We start from the raw sequence: 18,529 nt of genomic DNA on the forward strand, positions 1-18,529 counted from the left end.
ATGAAACGCAGACATGACGTGACAACATTATATATGAATTACCAAAATAAGTTTAAACAAGAATGTGTCCTTAAGTACATTGATGCCTCACTCACACTATCATTTCCTATGTTCAGTGGCCCATGATCTAACTTCAACTTCATCAAAAACTAACTAGACCAAAAACTTTAACCTAAGGTGGACAGACAAACGACCGGACGACTGACGTACGAACGAAAGAAAAGACCGAAACACATATTGACCCGTAGCCCTAGATGGAACTATTAACTAACAAACATCTATACAAACATTACAGCGACCATGAAAGATAATCATTCCAAAGTTTAAACCAATTTGCAAGCATTTTCTAGTAAATAAAGAGATATTCACCAATGAATTACACTATAAGAGCAGGCATTTCAATCCTTCTGTAATAGGTGCGAGCAGAAGACATTTCATGCCGCACCTTTTCACTATTTTGAATAACAAAAATGTATGTCCTACATCTATATCCTATATTTTTTCACATAAAATATGTCCATTGCAATGAATATAATACTATATTGTAAGAGATAAATAGATTTAACAAATTGAATTTATGATGCATTTACGACTTTAGTTGCTATATTTAACATATGAAATAATCTTGAATATATTAGTTCCGTTCTTCTACAGTAATTTCTATCCCGTACTTCGCTCTCATTACTAGTTCAGGTTGAATTTCATACTTGTGGTCTGGAACTATAAACACTTTGTATCTGAAACATTTTAAGAAATAAATAGTTAATGAAGTGATTACCTTTGTAGCTAAGTGAAATAAGATAATGTCGTTGAAAAACTATCGACCAGAATGCAAGCGAAATTGATTTTCACAAAAAACGAAATTTTAGGTTGGTTTTAAAGTCGAAATTATTTGTACCCTTTTGATACAAATGAAACAAGAGATATTTGTTATTTTTGAGGACCCAACATTAGTCTGATTATAATAGAATAGAAATAATATTAGTCTGGCTACATTCGTCAATAATGCAAGTATTTGCTACGCTCATGGTGCATTAAAGCGGATTTTGGACATGAAATCGTTTTGCGAATAAATGAGGACGCCACGCTTTCATCACAAAGAATGAATTTACAAGATGATTTAAACTAGTTGGTAGAAGGTTTTCTACAAGACGAACTGCTGACGTTAACAATATTACCATTGACAGGTCGAAATGGCAGTCCATTATTTCGAACGGACAATTTTGCAAAACCCTTTTCCTTTCATTTACCTTTTATGAACCACCCAATGAATTGTTTGTTCACAAATGTCAATTTTTAACTCCTTAAATGGATTTGCAACAAACTTGATATCAATTCCATGGTCCTGTTTGCAGTAATACAAAGAGAACTTAATTAGTTTTTCTACACACGATTTGTTGTAGCTGATATTTGAGAGGTAAACTGTAAACCATTTTAAACGTCAGAAGTTGAAAACAACCATATATATCCCTTACTCTAAATAATAAAATCTTCTGTCTATGAATTTTATTGTCTTCCGCTTTTGCTTAAAATACTTAGCTGACACTCAAAATTAAATTAAATCATTTCGAACATACACTTCGCAACAGATCAAAATCAAAAGACATATAAAAAATCATTTGACTATACGATTGCCAATAATACAACCCTTCATTAGAGCCCAAATGACACAGATATATACAATAATAAGTCACTGTTAAGCCTTCAATAATGAGCAAATACCATATCGTAAATTCAGCTATATTAAAAAAGGTCTATTGCATGTGTTACCTTTGTATTAATCTTGCAAGAACAACTTTTATTTCATCCATTGCAAAGTGTTGACCAATGCAGTTTCTGAAAATATAAGTGTTTAAGAAAAATAATTTCGATAAAAATAATTTGGGCGTTATTATGAATTATTTTGTAACCATTATTCCACATCATGTCCAAAGTTTTTGTTTGTTTGTATCAAACAGTTCAATTTAAATATATATACAGTAAAATGAAAATACTTGCTCGGCTGTTATATTTATTTCGAGCTCTTATAAAACCTGCGAAATTATCTCCCTCAATAATAGTTTGTTGAAAGCAACACAATTGATGTGAAGGGAGAACTAATCTTATGCTGGTAAAAACATAGTTCGAATATTTAAATCATGAAAAAATCAATCCACAAAAAAATAATTCTATTTAATTGTTAATCTTAAAAGAAATGATATGTTAGATAGGACAGTTAATTATTTAAAAAAACTATTTAACATATAAAATTGAGAAAGGACATGGGGGAATGTGTCAAAGTAACAACAACTCGACCAAAGAGCAGAAAACAGCCGAAGACTATCAATTTATCTTCAACATGTTCAACACAGCAATAAAATACCACACCCAAAATACTTGCTTCAGCTTACCCTTCAACAAAAATATGTTCTAGTCAATGATAAGCTTCATATTGTAAGATCATAAAATCACCAGGGGAAAACCAGAATACTAGTATTTAAATTCAGTTTCTTTTATTTTTTTAGAATCACTGTATTTGTCAAAGTTGAAACATGATACATTGTTTTATAAATATACATTAATGTGTCTTTTTTTTCCCGTTGTAATCATTGATTTAATTGTATTCATTGATTTAATTGTATTCAAATACTTGTAATCATTTTGTAATCAGTTGTACCAAATTTAACTTGTGATTATTCTGCCTATAATGGGCGTCTTTAATTGACAATAAAATAAAGTTGATTTGAAAAGTATGTTTGATTTGATTTGGATATCATACTTAATTCCGAAATATATAAATAAACTAAAATAAAAAACGATACAAAACTAACAAAGGCCAGAGGCTTCTGACATGGGATAGGGACAAAAATGCGACAGGGTGAAATTGGTTTGTGTGGTCTCAACCCTTCGTCTGTACCTATAGCCAATGGGATAAAACCAACACACAACAATATGCACAGTAAAACTCAGTTGAATAGAAGTCTACAAAAGAAGTGTTTAGGACATAAACGGAACTAAATGTAAGTTAAATGTCAATACAAGGTGTTAGATTCGGTTTGAATACTTACGGTAGACAAAGAGACACAGCCTTATAATCTCAACAGTTTATCAATATAATTTTAAGATGTAAGGGTTTACTTTTAGTTATTTTGAAATGATTTAAAATTTGAAAAAATAAGAAATATTTTCGGTTGAATGAAAAGACTACCTCGGTGATCTGTTTTTTACTAAATAATACCTAAACAAATATATTACCTTGATCCGGCTGCGAATGGTAGGAAACTGTATGGGTGTCGCTCTGTAATGTCTTCTAGTAAAAATCTTTCTGGTTTAAAAACCTGTTAATGTCAAGTTATCAATATATGACTTGAAGAGTTTGAACATTATTTGATAACAACACAATCTGCTACAATGTAAACACTATTTTAAGAAGAAAACTAGTGTTTTATAGGGATAAAATTGAGAGAAAAAATGGCAACCCGACCATAGAGTAGACAACAGCCGAAGTCCAACAATGGGTCATCAATGTAGCGAGAAACTCCCGCACCCAGAGGCTTCCTTCAGCTGTCCCCTTAAAAATATGTATACTAGTTCAGTGATAATGGGCGTCATACTAAAGAAACTAAAATAAAAAATCATACAAAACTAACAAAGGCCAGAGGATACTGGCTTGGTACAGCGCAAATCGCGGGGGGATTAAACATCTTTATGAGATCTCACCCCTCCCCCTATACCTCTAGCCAATGTAGAAAAGTAAACGCATAACAATACGTTACATTTATTAATGCAGTTGTCTCAATATGATGGACACAGTTGTCACCTTGGCAATCATACCACATCTTTTACTTTTATACAAGGAATTTAAAAATATAATTCCAATGTAACTTTTTTTATTGCTATGTACTATGATGATACACATGATAAAAAGATATATAGATGTTTAAACCATTTTCATGACGGTACTTATAGACACTGAAACTAGGTTACATCGGCCTTTATATATACTGTTTCTTCAAGTATTTATAAATCCTCAAGTATGTACATTGTAACTTTTTTGATTCAAAAGTATAAATTAAAATTGAAAATACTGAAAGGGTTCTACTTCTGAATGCTTTTAAAATAATTACAATTGCATAATCTTTGAATATCAAGGGTGGATCTGATCTTAACTTAAAGTTTGAAAAGATAAATTTATGTACAGTATAAAAAGATTCATATCAAAAGTAGCAAACACAATGCAATATCATCTTGGTCTAAAAAAAAATCTACATTCATTGAAATTATAGCTTTCCTAACCAAATAATCAAAATATCTTTTCAAAGATTCCATGTTTATAATTTGGTGTGCCTTGACACGTATTTCGTTAGCAAAACCCACCAGTGACCCTGGAATAAAATGATTAAAAAGCCAGAGAAAGGCCGGTAGTCAGTTCAAAAGAACTATAATTGACAAAATGATCCCAGAAAAAATATATCTGGCTTAGGTGACTTAAATCATAATTCGAATGAATGTAGTAACAACAATATGATTACATCGTGTTCTGGCCAGACATCCGGGTGATGATGTAACATGTATATACCCATGTCAACGACTAAACCTGCTGGTATTGTCACGTTGTCTATGGTTATAGGTGACGTCAGTTGTCTTTGAACACCTGGAACAGGTGCAATCATGCGCATAGACTCTTTGATGAAGGCTGTAAGCTTTGGCATGGCTTGTAAATTTTCCCTGAAATTTTAAAGTCGAGATACTATTTTGATTCATTTATCTTCTTGCTTAACCATTCTTAAATTTCGTTCATAACTCGTCCAAAAGTATCTACATTTATCTACATGTATGTACGTAAATAACACTGCAAATATTTGAAATATATATAAAAAGAAGAATAATATAAGTAATAACTTTTTTTTTGTTAAAATTTTCACTGTTATTGTTGGCAGTGCATGAAATAAAGGATACCAATAGGACATCAAAACGCCAATCTAATTAAAAACCAAACTCTCATCGCTCCCATTTTCTGATATGTCGCGTAGGAAATCTAACGAAACCCGCTTTGAGGTCACATGTGAGTGGCCTTGTATGTGTGTCTTTTTCAACCAATGAAAATGAGTCTTCCACGATCTTGAAAGTTTATCGTCAGGTAAAGGGATGTAACTCATTTTATTTACGAAGAAATCGTCGGTCAAAAGAATTCATAAACTTTTTTGATTAGCTTATTGATAGGTCGTCAACTCATTTGCATATCATTATACATTCATAACTTCTAGTTCCCTCACATGTGACCTCAAAGCGGGTTTCGTTAGATCTCCCAAGCGACATATCAGAAAACGGGAGCGATGAGAGATCGGTTTTTAATTAGATTGTCAAAACGCATAAGTTGAAGTCAAACACCACACCATCGCTAAAAAAAGAGAAAAGGACAATAATACAAACCTCAGTAGGCAAAACACAACAGAGAAAACAAAAAACCGAGCAACAGGAACTTCACCAAAAATAGGGAATCTCAAAATATTTTAATTTTTATTCAGAGTTAATTTGTTTACACAAAGTTTATTAGAGTGTTTCTATCTGAAAATGCTAATGTGTAAAAAGATACACAATGTTGTCAATTTGTTATAAATTGAAGTCCTTTCTATAAATTTCAGAAACAGAAACCTCACAATACTTTATTTGATAGCTAATACATTAGTTAGATACTTTATCTTTAAAAAAAAACATTTTAAGATAAGAAATAAACTTAAGGTAAGTAGCTAATTATATAATAATTTCATAATCGCTTGTAACAGTCTTGATTTGTGCAGAACAGTACACATCGATACATGTATGATGTCTATCTAAAATCCAATATAAGTGCCACATTCTGCATATAAAAAATTCTTAGACGACTAGAAAAACACAAAATAGAAATGTTTAAAAGCAACCCGTCAAATACGTCTGCGAAATTTTAGTACTAATAAATTATATAAGACATTCCAACATTAATTTACAACCAAATATGAATTAATCAATGAACACAAATAAAACAACATGAAAAAAGGATACAAAGTTATTCATACAGATATCGTTTTGTTGGCACATTGATGTAGAAAACTATATTCCTTTAATGCATACTCTGGTACTATCAATTCCAAATATGTTACAGACAATATCTCGATATCAAATAGAAATGATAAATTGTAGAACTCACGACCTCTAGTCATCTTCGAAATACAACTTTAAAAATAATGGTATAGACGATTTGATTCCGAAATTTAAAAGTATTCTATAATCATTTCATAAAGCATCAAACAGAACTACCAAAATAAACATCAAATTAATGAACACCAATAAAACGACATGAAAAAAAACCCCATCTTTTGGGTAATTTTTCTTTTGATGATAATAAAAAATACAACTTTTGTGTCTCTTGTAGCCATGATTTTCTTTTTTTATTTGTTTTAACCTACCATGACACTTGCTTGTTATCATTAAGTAATTCAGACAACTCTGAATAAACAATTTCTTGTTCCTCTTGGTGTTTTCCTAAATGGTATATAGCCCAGCTAATTGCCGATGCTGTTGTATCGTGCCCTGCAAAAAAGAAAAAAAAGGTATCAATTTCGTAAAGAGTTTCCTAAAACCTTTTTTTCTCGACTGCGATTTCTGATGTCATTTTAAGTGTAATTCTGACAACTTAACATGTAAACACAGAACTTTGAATAGATATATATATTTCAAATGGACACAAGACAATTTTTTGCGATCAGTCGCAATCAATGGACTTACAACTTTTCTTCTTCTTACCTTTTAATCATTTAGAACATCATTTGGTCATAACATCTAAACTTTACTAATATTTGGGAATGTTCAATTTGAACGCCCGGTGTACATACATATGTGCTGTTTTACAACGAAGTTTCAAAAATATTTTATACTTGCATGAACAGTTCAAAACTTTACCATGCATATGACTATATTTACAAATCCAAATGCTATTTTAACCATTCACACTATATACAAATAAGAGGATGTGATATGATTATAAACGAGAAAACTATCCACAAGGGACTGAAAAAACGACACAAAAATTTACTTTTATAGTTCCCCTTTCGGCCTTTAACAATGAGTAAATGTCATACCGCATAGTCAAACATAAAAGAATTCGAAATGATGTATGCCTTTGTTTACTATAATGTTATGTTACACCTTCCTTTGCATAATAATATAATAATAAACAAACAAACAACGTTTTGTTAAGCTATTTTATAAATGGAAGTACAAAAGACAAATTGCACTTTCAACTTTGTTACCGAATTTACCTTCAAATAGAAATGTATCAACTTCTGCTCTTATATCGTCGAATGAAAGGCCAACACCTTTGTCATCCTTAGCAGTGAGCAATATATCGAGAAAGTCAAGATGACGGTTACTTGGAGGCCCATCTGTAAGCTTTTAAACGTTAAACAAACAAATTGAAGTGAACATTTTAAAGATAACTATGCAAAGATTGCCGGACATTGAACATACTTCAAAATGTCATGTATTTGCTTGAAATTTTATGATGAATGTAATTAACGAAAATAAAATTGAAGTATGTTCGATATTTGTTCATCAAATTCATACTTTTTCAAATTGTACAAAAATTTCTTTTATTCTTAGTGACAAATAGTCATCATCCTAATAATAAATGATGAAGGAATTTTATGCCACAGTAGTTTACCGATGATCAAAGAAGAGATACAATCAAATAAAATAAAAAAGTATCAGATTTGAACTATATGCTTGGTGGATGTGTTTGAATAATTCTATACAGATGTTTTCTATTCTTTCATTTCTTTGTTGTAATCTTCAATTTGATTTTGTCAGGTTGGGAGGGACATCCCTCTTTTTGAATTTATGTTGAAGTTTGGTATTTATGTCAATATAGTTCATGCACAATAAAGTACAATGTCAGTTTTGTGATACAGTTTGTTTGGTTACTGAGACAAAACATCTGTTATTCATATAACATTCATCTCAAACACATTTTGTTTTACTTTGTTTACACTGAACGTTAATTTCTTGATGTTTATCTAAATCTAAAACGTAAAATTATAACTTACAAAGGTTTGTTGTCTTTCTCTTATCACTCCCTCGGAAAAATCATGAACATATCTGCAAAGTTTTCTGTATTCCCTACCTTTCGGTGTAATATAATATAGGGTATCCCAGTAAAGCCATGGCTGCCTGTATATTAAACAGAATATAGTCAGTGTTTTATAAAATTCAGCTGAACGAAAATAATATACTCAAACATAAGACATATAGATTAAAGTATTTCAATTTCAAACTGGTTTACTAACTGTTAATGTACAAAATGTATTTTCGGAAATCGTTTTTACTGAACTTGTATTGTGTCTGCTGATTGAGAATTGTAATTAAAGAATTGAGTAATTAAGTCAGAATTTAAGACATTTTTATCTTATACTGGTTGATGGCAAGAAAATCGAGCTTGTAGGTTTCCATAAGCTTTGGTAAAAAAAATATTTATATTTAGCTTTTATCTAACTACTAATATACTAGTTGTTCTGATGAATTTTACTAAATACATTTATCAATAAAAAAAACATTTGCGTGGCTTTAAGGGTCTATTTTTTGTTTGTTATTTCGTCATCCTAGTTTTTCCGTAGACAAAAGGTGCGTCCTGTATACTAAACTTATAGATCTCATTTCTGTGATAACTTTTTTGTATGATAATGTATCTATATTGTAAAAAAAATCGGTACTGTTAATACAGTTGTTTGTTCATATCTATACTCCTGGTATTTTTAGATGTAATACAAAGCTGAACATAGCTAAACAGGTAATACTATAAAATTTAAAACTGGTCATATTTTGATTGTACAGTGTGTAGTCATGTTTCAAATACACTGTTCTGGACCATGTTTCTCCCGAAAGACGAAATTCAGGAAAATCAAGTATATTTCATACCACGATCAAAGAAAAAACTGGTAATGTGTTAAACTTAAAAATAGTGGTAATCCTTCAATTTATATTATTTGGGTGATCTTTTGTCTATTTGTTTATTGTACCATAACCATTCAACTTACAGCCATCTTTCTGATAGTAAATGAGCTAAACGACTAACAGCGGCAACGTATGGATGCTTGAGCCTGTAAAACGATGAAACGATTTCTTTAAATATGTAAAAAGGCATGTGTAAGGGTATTCCTGCCTTAACTGGCGCTTTTGGTGATTTTTTTATATACTTATTTACAAATAATAAGTAATACAAATACCTCCACAGTGAATATGAAAAAGTCAAAGAACTTTACAGATTAAAATGATCAAACAATTCTTATAACTACATTTCATGATCTTAAGGACATACGATACAGAAACAGGGAGGGACTCACGTTTCTAATGTAAAATGATATTTTCGCGACGAGAAACTGTGACGTATCGGACAAAGATGCATTTTTCGACTGTATTTTTATGATTTTTTCGAAAAACTAAGGATTTTCTTATCCCAGGAATAGATTACATTAGCCGTATTTGGCATAACTTTTTAGAATTTTGGGTCTTTAATGATCTTCAAATTTGTACTTGTTTGGCTTTATAACTATTTTGATCTGAGCTTCACTGATGAGTTTTATGTAGACAAAACGCGCGTCTGACGTATTAAATTATAGTCCTGGTACCTTTGATCACTATTAACTGACTAAACGTGAAAACCAGTACATGGACACCTCCTTTTAGAATGACATTAATTAAGATACGCATGAAGGTGTTTTTGACCAATTTTAGAGTCAATGATGAGAATTGTTTTTTAAATTTTGTAAATATACTGCAATAAACGCCATTTAATTAAAAAAAAAACCTTAAACTTTGTAAAAAATTAATTGTTCCAAAGAATTCGTTTACATGTTAAACGCAAATTTTTGAAAATTAGATTTTCATAATGTTTTTACGAAATCCGCTTGTGTTTATTTTTTGAAGGATAGAATTGTAAAAATAATCTCGACATTTTGAGTAAATGTCACAAATGTTTACCCCTTTTAGCTAGTAAAGTAGCACATGAAGGTATTTTTTTTTATTACATAAAAAAATATTTGAATTGCTTTGGTGAAAAGAAGCTTGTATGCAAATTTTCAAAAACAATCATTGTGGGATCGAAACTTTACCGTGTTCCATTAATCGTCAAAACAAGTTTATTTATGGCTAGATGCCAGTAATTGGTCTTGTCCAATTATCGTTTTCCTAAAGACATCCTTTATTCGAAATAGCAAATACGGCAAATTGCTAATATTTAAGGATGGATATTCAGCTGAAATCCTTTAACTTTATTTCCTATATTCAAATTATATCATGATCAGTGCGTATGTGTTATTTGTGACTAAATATCTACCCTTCTGTTTGAATTTTTCCTTCATAGGAGAAGGCACATCTGAGTATTGTATCCAATGTTTCTAAAGACACCAAGGGTAAAACATCCACAGGTTTATTTGTCACAGCAAACTCTTTTAAATTATTCTGAAATTAAATAACATGACGATTCTCTATGTATGCATTTGTATCTAAAGATGTTTAGGTACACGTAAAAAACCTAACTAAGGAATACAAGATTTTGATAGACGGTTTTAGGAAAGGAATATTTACATATAGTTTGTTAATTGAAATAGTATTTTTTCCCTTTTATAGAAAATTAATTTAGCAAGACATTAGCAGTGTTTTATGTAGTTTTTTCTACTTTTGGTACAACAAATATTTTTTTGACGACATGAAAATGATGAATACATTTAATATATTAAACATAAACCATATATAATATGTACACTTAGTGTTTATTCTCTCGTAAAATGTTCAAATGGCCTCAGAACAAACGATTTTCAAGCAAGTGTGTAAACTTACTGCACATGCCAGTTGTTATCCTTTCGTTTGATGTGTTTTGGGTTTTGATTTTGCCATTTGATTACGGACTTTCCATATGGAATTTTCCTCTGAGTTTGGTATTTTTTTTTTTATTTATCTTTGTGCTATAAAGCAATTGCACCATCCTAAGAATTTCCTTTTTTTCCACGTAAGTATCGGGAAAAGGTTGTATGTCTATGCTCCGTGGATTGTTTTTAAAAAAAGCAGAAAGGCACATAAAGGAAAGAAAAAAAAACACTAACTCATCCGATTGAAGTTATTTCTGAATAATATTTCACCTTTCTTCTTTTTTGACACGATTACTGCTAAGTATTAAAAGTGTTATTACCAGAAATTTGTCTGTTGAACTATTATATATATTAACATAAGGTTTAAGTATTCCAAAATGAAATGCTGGTGTTATCAAGCGCCTGTTTCTTTCCCATTTCTTTCCAGATGAGATCAACAGTCCGTCGCCTGGAAAATAATAGTATTTCTTACATTCATTTTTTCATAGACAATATGCACCCGGGATCATCTCCGAGTTTTCATATGACCCGTGATGCTCAGTCTTTTGATTTATTGGTAGTTGTTTGTAGACTGTTATTTGTAGTTTCGTTGTTCTCCTTTTTGGCAATTTTAGAATTACAAAAAGGTTCCGAATTAAACATGTTAAAGTTGTACATAAAAAAACCTGCTATATTTCAATATTTACAATTCTATACATCAATGACTAATTTTCATCTGACTTAAAAAATTTAACTTCATAAATAGTGGTTATAGGCAAGAACGAAAAACATTTCTGCGTTTATTGTGCATTAGGTGTGTAAATTTCCGTAACGATTGTGCAAACAATTTTTACTGAATTCTAGAAAAAGAAATATCCCATAATACAAACTTTATAAATCATGCCCAGGATCAAATAGCTGGAGTAAAATGATGTACAAAACACATTGGTGGCTACATGACTGAAAATTGATTCAAGCAAAATCACATTCATCTCAAGGCTATAAATAAATACGTACCAAGCCAACTCTTCATCATGCCATAGGCACCACCAAATCCAATGGCTTTCGGTTCCGATGATTTCATCAGAATTTTTGCCGAGTCAGGATGAATAACATTGAATTCCGGGAAGAAGAACATGAACCAATAACCAACGACCTTTGACCTCTCTTTTGAAGCAATTTCTTTGATGATTGTCATGAACTCTCCAATGTCTTTGAACTGAAATTAATTTGATCAAATGAAAAAAGAAAGCAGGCAAATAAAGTACCAGAGATGTAAAGATTGAATAACATTTCAGAGAATCACAACAGCAATATGCTATTCAAGCAAGATCAGAAGTATTGAGAGCTAACGCAGAAATAGCACATGTAAAATTAAAGACGTCTGAGATTCAATGGTAACGTATATCTGTATTTGACTTGTGGTTTGTGGTTGCCTATTTTTTGTGGTGGTAATTTCTTTCTGTATTCTTTATTTTGTGGCTTTATCTTTAAAAATAATTGATATTCTGTTACCCCCACCCTCTACCTCAAACAAACATGCATTGATAAACATGAGTTATTTATACGTTGCAATTAATTAATGACTTGAGTAATTCGCGTGTTTGTTTTTTTTTTATTATTTGTATTTGTGCTTAGTTTCGATCCTATTAGCCAAGCCTTTTTGAAGTGTTTTCCATAGTAAGTTCTTATATTGCCCTGTCAGAACACTTTTCCATATTAGGGGCGATTTGAATGGTTGCTTACGTGTATAATCTTGTCACATGTATGAACTTGTCCCAATCCAGGAGCTTACAATAATTCTGTGGTTGTCGTTGGTTTTTGTCCGTTATACATATAATATATCTATAATACTAAAATTACGAGGTCCAATTTATCAGCCGTCATCGGGTAAAAACGACAAATCAAAGGATTCAACTCTATATATAACTAATATAGGACAATGGTGTAGATTAAAAATTACACCACTCCAGACCCTTTTGTTTTCAGCATAATTAATATTGCCAATAATTAACAAGTTCCGGGTCGAATCCGATACCGATACAAATAGTATATTCAGTTATTCCCTTATCTGTACGTTCCGCATTTGACAGGCGCACCACCAAACGGTGTATTTAGGATTTTGCTATATACACGGGTCATAATCAAAGGACTGACACTACTAAATTCAATCATTGTCAAATTGTTCCCTATTGTAGTTTTATTCAGCAATCAGCAAGACTTTCTAAGATAACTAATATAGGACAATGCTGTTGATTAAAAAATACTCCATTCCTGGATAGCCAGGACCTTTTGTTTTCCAAATAATTAATATTTCCAATAACTGATAAGTTCCAGGTCGACGGGTTCAAACAGAAAGATTTGAAAGCAGATAAAACTGTGTATCTTATAATCGACATAACTTATCAGATGACAATACCAATTACTAAAATTAGGCTTAGGCATAGTTATATACTTTAATTCAGTCACGGACCCGCTATATCACGGGTGTGTACTTGTATTATTATATTTTTCATGTGCGCTTTTTTTGTTTCAATTGATTTACGTTTCGTCATTTTGAGACTTTAATTACTTTTTGCACGACTTACCGTGTTCTATAATTAGTTATCAAAGGTACCAGGATTATAATTTAGTACGCCAGACGCGCGTTTCGTATTTATGAGACTCATCAGTGACGCTCATATCAAAATATTTATAAAGCCAAACAAGTACAAAGTTGAAGAGCATTCAGGATTCAAAAATCCAAAAAGTTGTGCCAAATACGGCTTAGGTAATCTATGCCTGGGATAAGAAAATCCTTAGTTTTTCGTAAAATTCAAAGTTTTGTAAACAGGAAATTCATAAAAATGACCACATAATTGATATTCATGTCAACACCGAAATGTTGACTACGAAACGTTCACCGACAGTGGCATCGACCCAGGGGTGTAAATAGTTATCAAAGGTACCAGGATTATAATTTAGTACGCCAGACGCGCGTTTCGTCTACATAAGACTCACTTATATCTACATTAGTTTGTCTCTCGTAGATAGGTGTCTCAATGGCAGTCATGCCACTTCTTCTTATTTTCAATAAGTTTAAAACGCACATAATTTGATATGACTTGAAGTAAGCACATTTTTTGGTTTAGAAAAGTTTTCGAATTATGCAAGATTCGGTTTAGCCAGGTTTAGCCAGGTTTCACTGTATACTTATTGTATACTTACTTTGTGAAGTGATCCCCACAAGGGATGAATAGGTCCTATGACACTCATCTGAGAGGTAACTTTACGCCATTCTCTATACTTGGTAGCAAACTTAAAGAGTTGCCAGAAAACAAAAGTAACTATCAATGTCAAAACTGCTTTAACGGTGAACACGGAAAACAACTCCATTTCTAAAATAAGCTGGTTCTCGGCTGACTACACTTTGTTCATAGACAAGCGGATTCCAGTTTATTTCTAAAAGAAAATATAGGAATTGGTACAAAATTGAAAACTTAAGCATTATTTCAATTTGGTGTATTTTCTATTTATGTTTTATCCAAATAATGAAAGTTCTAGCTGACCGATCTAAACAGTGGCAAATATTTTGTATAGCGCACATTTGTCGGTAAAGGAATACACAGGAAAACTCAATACTGTTACCAAAATATAACTGTCTCCTCGGTGTCAGTCTAATGAGGAGACGGTCTTCTAATTTGAACGATGGACAGTCTGCGGGCTGAATCCTTTTTTACTACCTGATTGGTAAAAATTACTGAGTCTTACATAGTTAAAGTCTATTGATTTCTTGGGACAATTTGAAACCTAGTAAATGTCCTTCAATCCTAACCAGCGTGTCATGTTTTAACTCTTTTTGTTAAAGTTGCATCGTGATCAATCATGCATAATCTGTACATGTATATTCAGGAGCATTATTCTATAAAAGACGAACTTCTTTGTAACTTGTAATGTATAAAGGCACACACGTGCTCATTCCATATTTAATCCAGTTGCTCGTTGTTTTGAATGTCTAAAGTAATTATAGTTGATACGTATACCTAAACCTAGGGACACACCGCATATGCTGTTTTTCTTTGTAATACATATTGCTACTTAAGTAGCAACCATTTTTTACTTCAATGGGGTAGGGGAAGTTTTTTTTTTTTTTGTCTTCGTCTGATTTTTTTTTAGTATTTCAACGCTATCAATCAACTTGTTTTTTTTCAAAATTGGACACTATAAGTTATGGTGGAATCCGGATACAGAATATTTGAATGTTTTTTTCCCCTGAGTATTATAATCCGAAGGTAACCATTTCATAGAGAGAAAAAAAAGAAAATAAATTAATTAATTAATTAGTAATTACGATTAACATTAATATAGCTATTCTAAATATCATTACAAGATAGCAGAATGTGAACAACTTTAGACGAGGGGATTATGGTTATAAAAAAACTACTCTCGAACTATAAAAGCAAATATTTGTGCATGTTCACTAATATGATTTAAAGGAGATGTGAAGTATATATGAATAATTATGACAGGTAACCCAAAAAATCCACACACAAAACTCCTTACTTCAAAATTTTAAAATGTTGTTGACGTGTGTTCTAGCTCTTTGTCCTACTTTAAAAGGAACGGCAAAAGTCAGATAAAAGATTGTTCAATATAAGTTGTAAGAAACATTTTTAAAAGAAGTGAGTAATCTTTTGAAAACTAATTTTTTGTTTATTTTTAATTTTACATTTCACACTTTTCGATACCTACTTTGAATGCAAAAGATACAAGCGGAATGGCAAAGAAAAATGAAAGACCAATGCATGTGATTCCAAACAAAAAAGACATAGGAATTCGCAAAGTAAGTATTTGCCGTTTATTTTTATTATTTTTGTAATTCAATACCATGCTATGCTGCATTAAAACATTTTCAAATATCATCAGCTATGTTACAGCTAGCTTTTTAGAAAAGCTATTACTTGTAGTATTGTGGCCGTAAATTATGCAGCTTTTATATTTATAGATACTCAAAATATAAAATTGAAAAAAATATTTAGAAAACTCTTCAGTGAAATTGTCATATACATGCATATATATGAATAATTGGGCGCGTCTGTGTATGTGTGTGTTTATTTAAGAATTGAATGCTTCTTTTTGTAACTTCATTGGGGTGTAAAAGCGTTGACGGAAGTACATTTTGTATGAAGCGCGTATACATTAATTTGTTTCATTTCAACATTTTTAAATACACTAAAACAAAATATATTGCTTTATGACATGTATGATGATCACCATAACTAACCACAATATCAAACTGAAATCAAGTTAAATGTATAAAGTAAAAACATACAAACCGTTAAAAATGACACATTGTATATCCAACACACAGGTAAAAAAGTTGTTTACAACAATATGCGTACATAACCTATATAATCAAGTTTAATATGACCGAGGTCATCGCTAAGATAAGGAGCCACTAAGAATCATAAGAAAAATGTAGTATTGTGGGTAAATAGATTGTTTATATACGCTGTTGATAAATAAGATTGCTATAATCGGTTAATTTATATTTTACTACACTAGTCTATCAAATTGAGAATGGAAATTGAGAATGTGTCAACAAGACGACAACCCGACCAAGGAGCAGAAAACGACCGAAGGCCACCAATTGGTCTTCAACACAGCGAGAAAATCCCGCTCAAAATATTAAAAAAACTATAATGTATACTGTAGATAAAATATTATATCAGAAGTAGTATTATTTGTGTTCTTATTTCTCCTAGTGCTTAAAATATCTAAAAGATATAGGAAGATGTGTTATGTACGCGTATTGTTGTCAATGAGACAAATCTCCATCCAAGTAACAATTTATAAAAGTAATTAAACCATTATAGGTCAAGGTACGGCCTTCAACACGGAGCCTTGGCTCAAACCGAGCAGCAAGCTATAAAGGGCCCCAACAATTACTAGTGTAAAACCATTCAAACGGGAAGCCAACGGTCTAATCTATATAAAAACGAGAGACGAGAAACACATATGAACTACATAAACAGACGACAACCACTGTACATCAGATTCCTGACTTAGGACATATGCAAATGTCAGTTTGCCTGCATTTTATGTTTGCTAATTATGCTGTTATATGCGTATTAATTGCAATTGCTATATTTTGCTTCATGTGCTTGATACCAGTATTAACGCTTTGCATGATGTGCTTTCTGTTTATGTGTTTTATGTTATGTTTTTATCATATATATGTATGTCTGTTAAAAGGCTTAAAAGCTTTACATAACTATGTTGTATTGTTATATGTATATTCGACTTTAAATAAATCTTTGATGATTTACGCTTTTTATGCTATATATGTAGTATTCCACACAACAACTTTACTTAATAAATAATTGAAACGAGACATATTGCGTTGTGTTTTGAAATAACTATGTATATTATAGTATAAAACAAATTTTTTCTAGAGGTTATTGGTGTGTAAACCGGGGCAATTAACTCACTAACTGCATAAAAATCCGAACTTTTATGTCAAGTTTGTGAGTAAGAGACCCGGTTTACACATCGATAGCCTCTAGAAAGTATGTGTTTAATCCTTATAATTCTTCAGCCAATCATACGCGATTATTAATATACATTATTTGTTTCATGGCTACAATATTTACCATCAAAAGCACAATGGCATATCGTAACTAAGGAGTACGCCGCTATCTTGACTTTCTAAAAATCATATATGTCAAATAAATGCAACAGAATCTAAAATTAAATAGCACCTACCTACAATAGATATTATCCGAATTTGAAGCGTACAAGTGACGAAATAATCTTCCATTTGAAAGTTTTCAATCGTATGAAATGATTCGTGAAATTTCCCGGAATTGTATACGAATTTAAATTTTATACATTTTTAAAAGCTTTAATGCATTATTTCTTTTTTTGTTACGTTATTTTATTTGGCGGTAGTTTGTCCAAGTTTATGGTTAAATTTCTGATATTGTTTTACATCTTACCCCCTTTTAAATTAATTTTGTTTTTACATTGTGTCATATATCAAATTTATTCGTTCAAGATATTTATGTGTACTTGTTTTTGTTAAAATTTCTTTTAATTGATTTAAGCTATTTTAATTGATATTTTATAGTGTGTCTTTCTATGTTATGATGTTGCACTATTGTGTTCAGGTAAATGTTAAGATAGGCGCCTATTAAAACGTTTAATATTTTTTTTAAATTTTGTTTACACCTGTCACAAGTCTGGACCCGGATGTTAAGTGGATGTCCTTTGTTGTTGTTGTTCATAAGAAACTGTGTTCCTCGTTTTTATATACTATAGTATATATCAACTGTTGGTTTTCCTGTTCGAATTGCTTGAAACTAGTCATTTAGGGCCCTTTATAGCTTGCTGTTCGGTGAGAGCCAACTTGAAGGCTCGGTGATGAAGGCCATACTTTGACCTATAATGATTTTGGTTTAAAAATTGTGACTTGGATGGGGAAATGTCTCCTTGGCACTCATACCACATCTTCTAATGTCTATGAATCATTCAAATAACTCTGAAGTACTGCTTGTGGTTCATTCTCTCAATCAAATCAAATCGCAGCCAAATTAGTAAATCAATTAGAACGAATATGTAGTACAAAATCAGCTTTTTTATATGCTTTTAGATATTTAATGGTACATCTTCATTGCGATTAACATTTATTAAAT

The 18,529-nt window shown here is 31.2% G+C and overlaps 1 protein-coding gene across 2 annotated transcripts; it reads right to left on the reverse strand.

The window, feature by feature from the left end:
• Nucleotides 1-479: 479 nt before the first annotated feature.
• On the reverse strand, nucleotides 480-16,289 carry LOC139528097 (cytochrome P450 4A25-like). 2 transcript variants are annotated; one of them, XR_011665523.1, is made up of 14 exons: nucleotides 16,172-16,289; nucleotides 14,064-14,297; nucleotides 11,874-12,075; nucleotides 11,198-11,325; nucleotides 10,346-10,470; nucleotides 9,048-9,110; nucleotides 8,061-8,184; nucleotides 7,278-7,407; nucleotides 6,426-6,549; nucleotides 4,512-4,707; nucleotides 3,235-3,317; nucleotides 1,771-1,836; nucleotides 585-737; nucleotides 480-537 (listed from the first exon to the last, which is right to left on the reverse strand). XR_011665523.1 is itself a non-coding variant. In XM_071323924.1 (13 exons), the coding sequence occupies exons 2-13, from the start codon at nucleotides 14,229-14,231 to the stop codon at nucleotides 635-637; spliced, it is 1,512 nt and encodes a 503-aa protein (XP_071180025.1). In that variant the 5' UTR covers nucleotides 14,232-14,297; nucleotides 16,172-16,289; the 3' UTR covers nucleotides 480-634. The 2 variants fall into 2 exon arrangements, 1 of the variants encoding a protein (XP_071180025.1); XM_071323924.1 differs by having other exon boundaries at nucleotides 480-737.
• Between the last annotated feature and the right edge of the window lie 2,240 nt (nucleotides 16,290-18,529).

This window comes from Mytilus edulis, chromosome 6 (genome assembly GCF_963676685.1).
Source record: "Mytilus edulis chromosome 6, xbMytEdul2.2, whole genome shotgun sequence".
Classification (NCBI taxonomy): domain Eukaryota; kingdom Metazoa; phylum Mollusca; class Bivalvia; order Mytilida; family Mytilidae; genus Mytilus; species Mytilus edulis.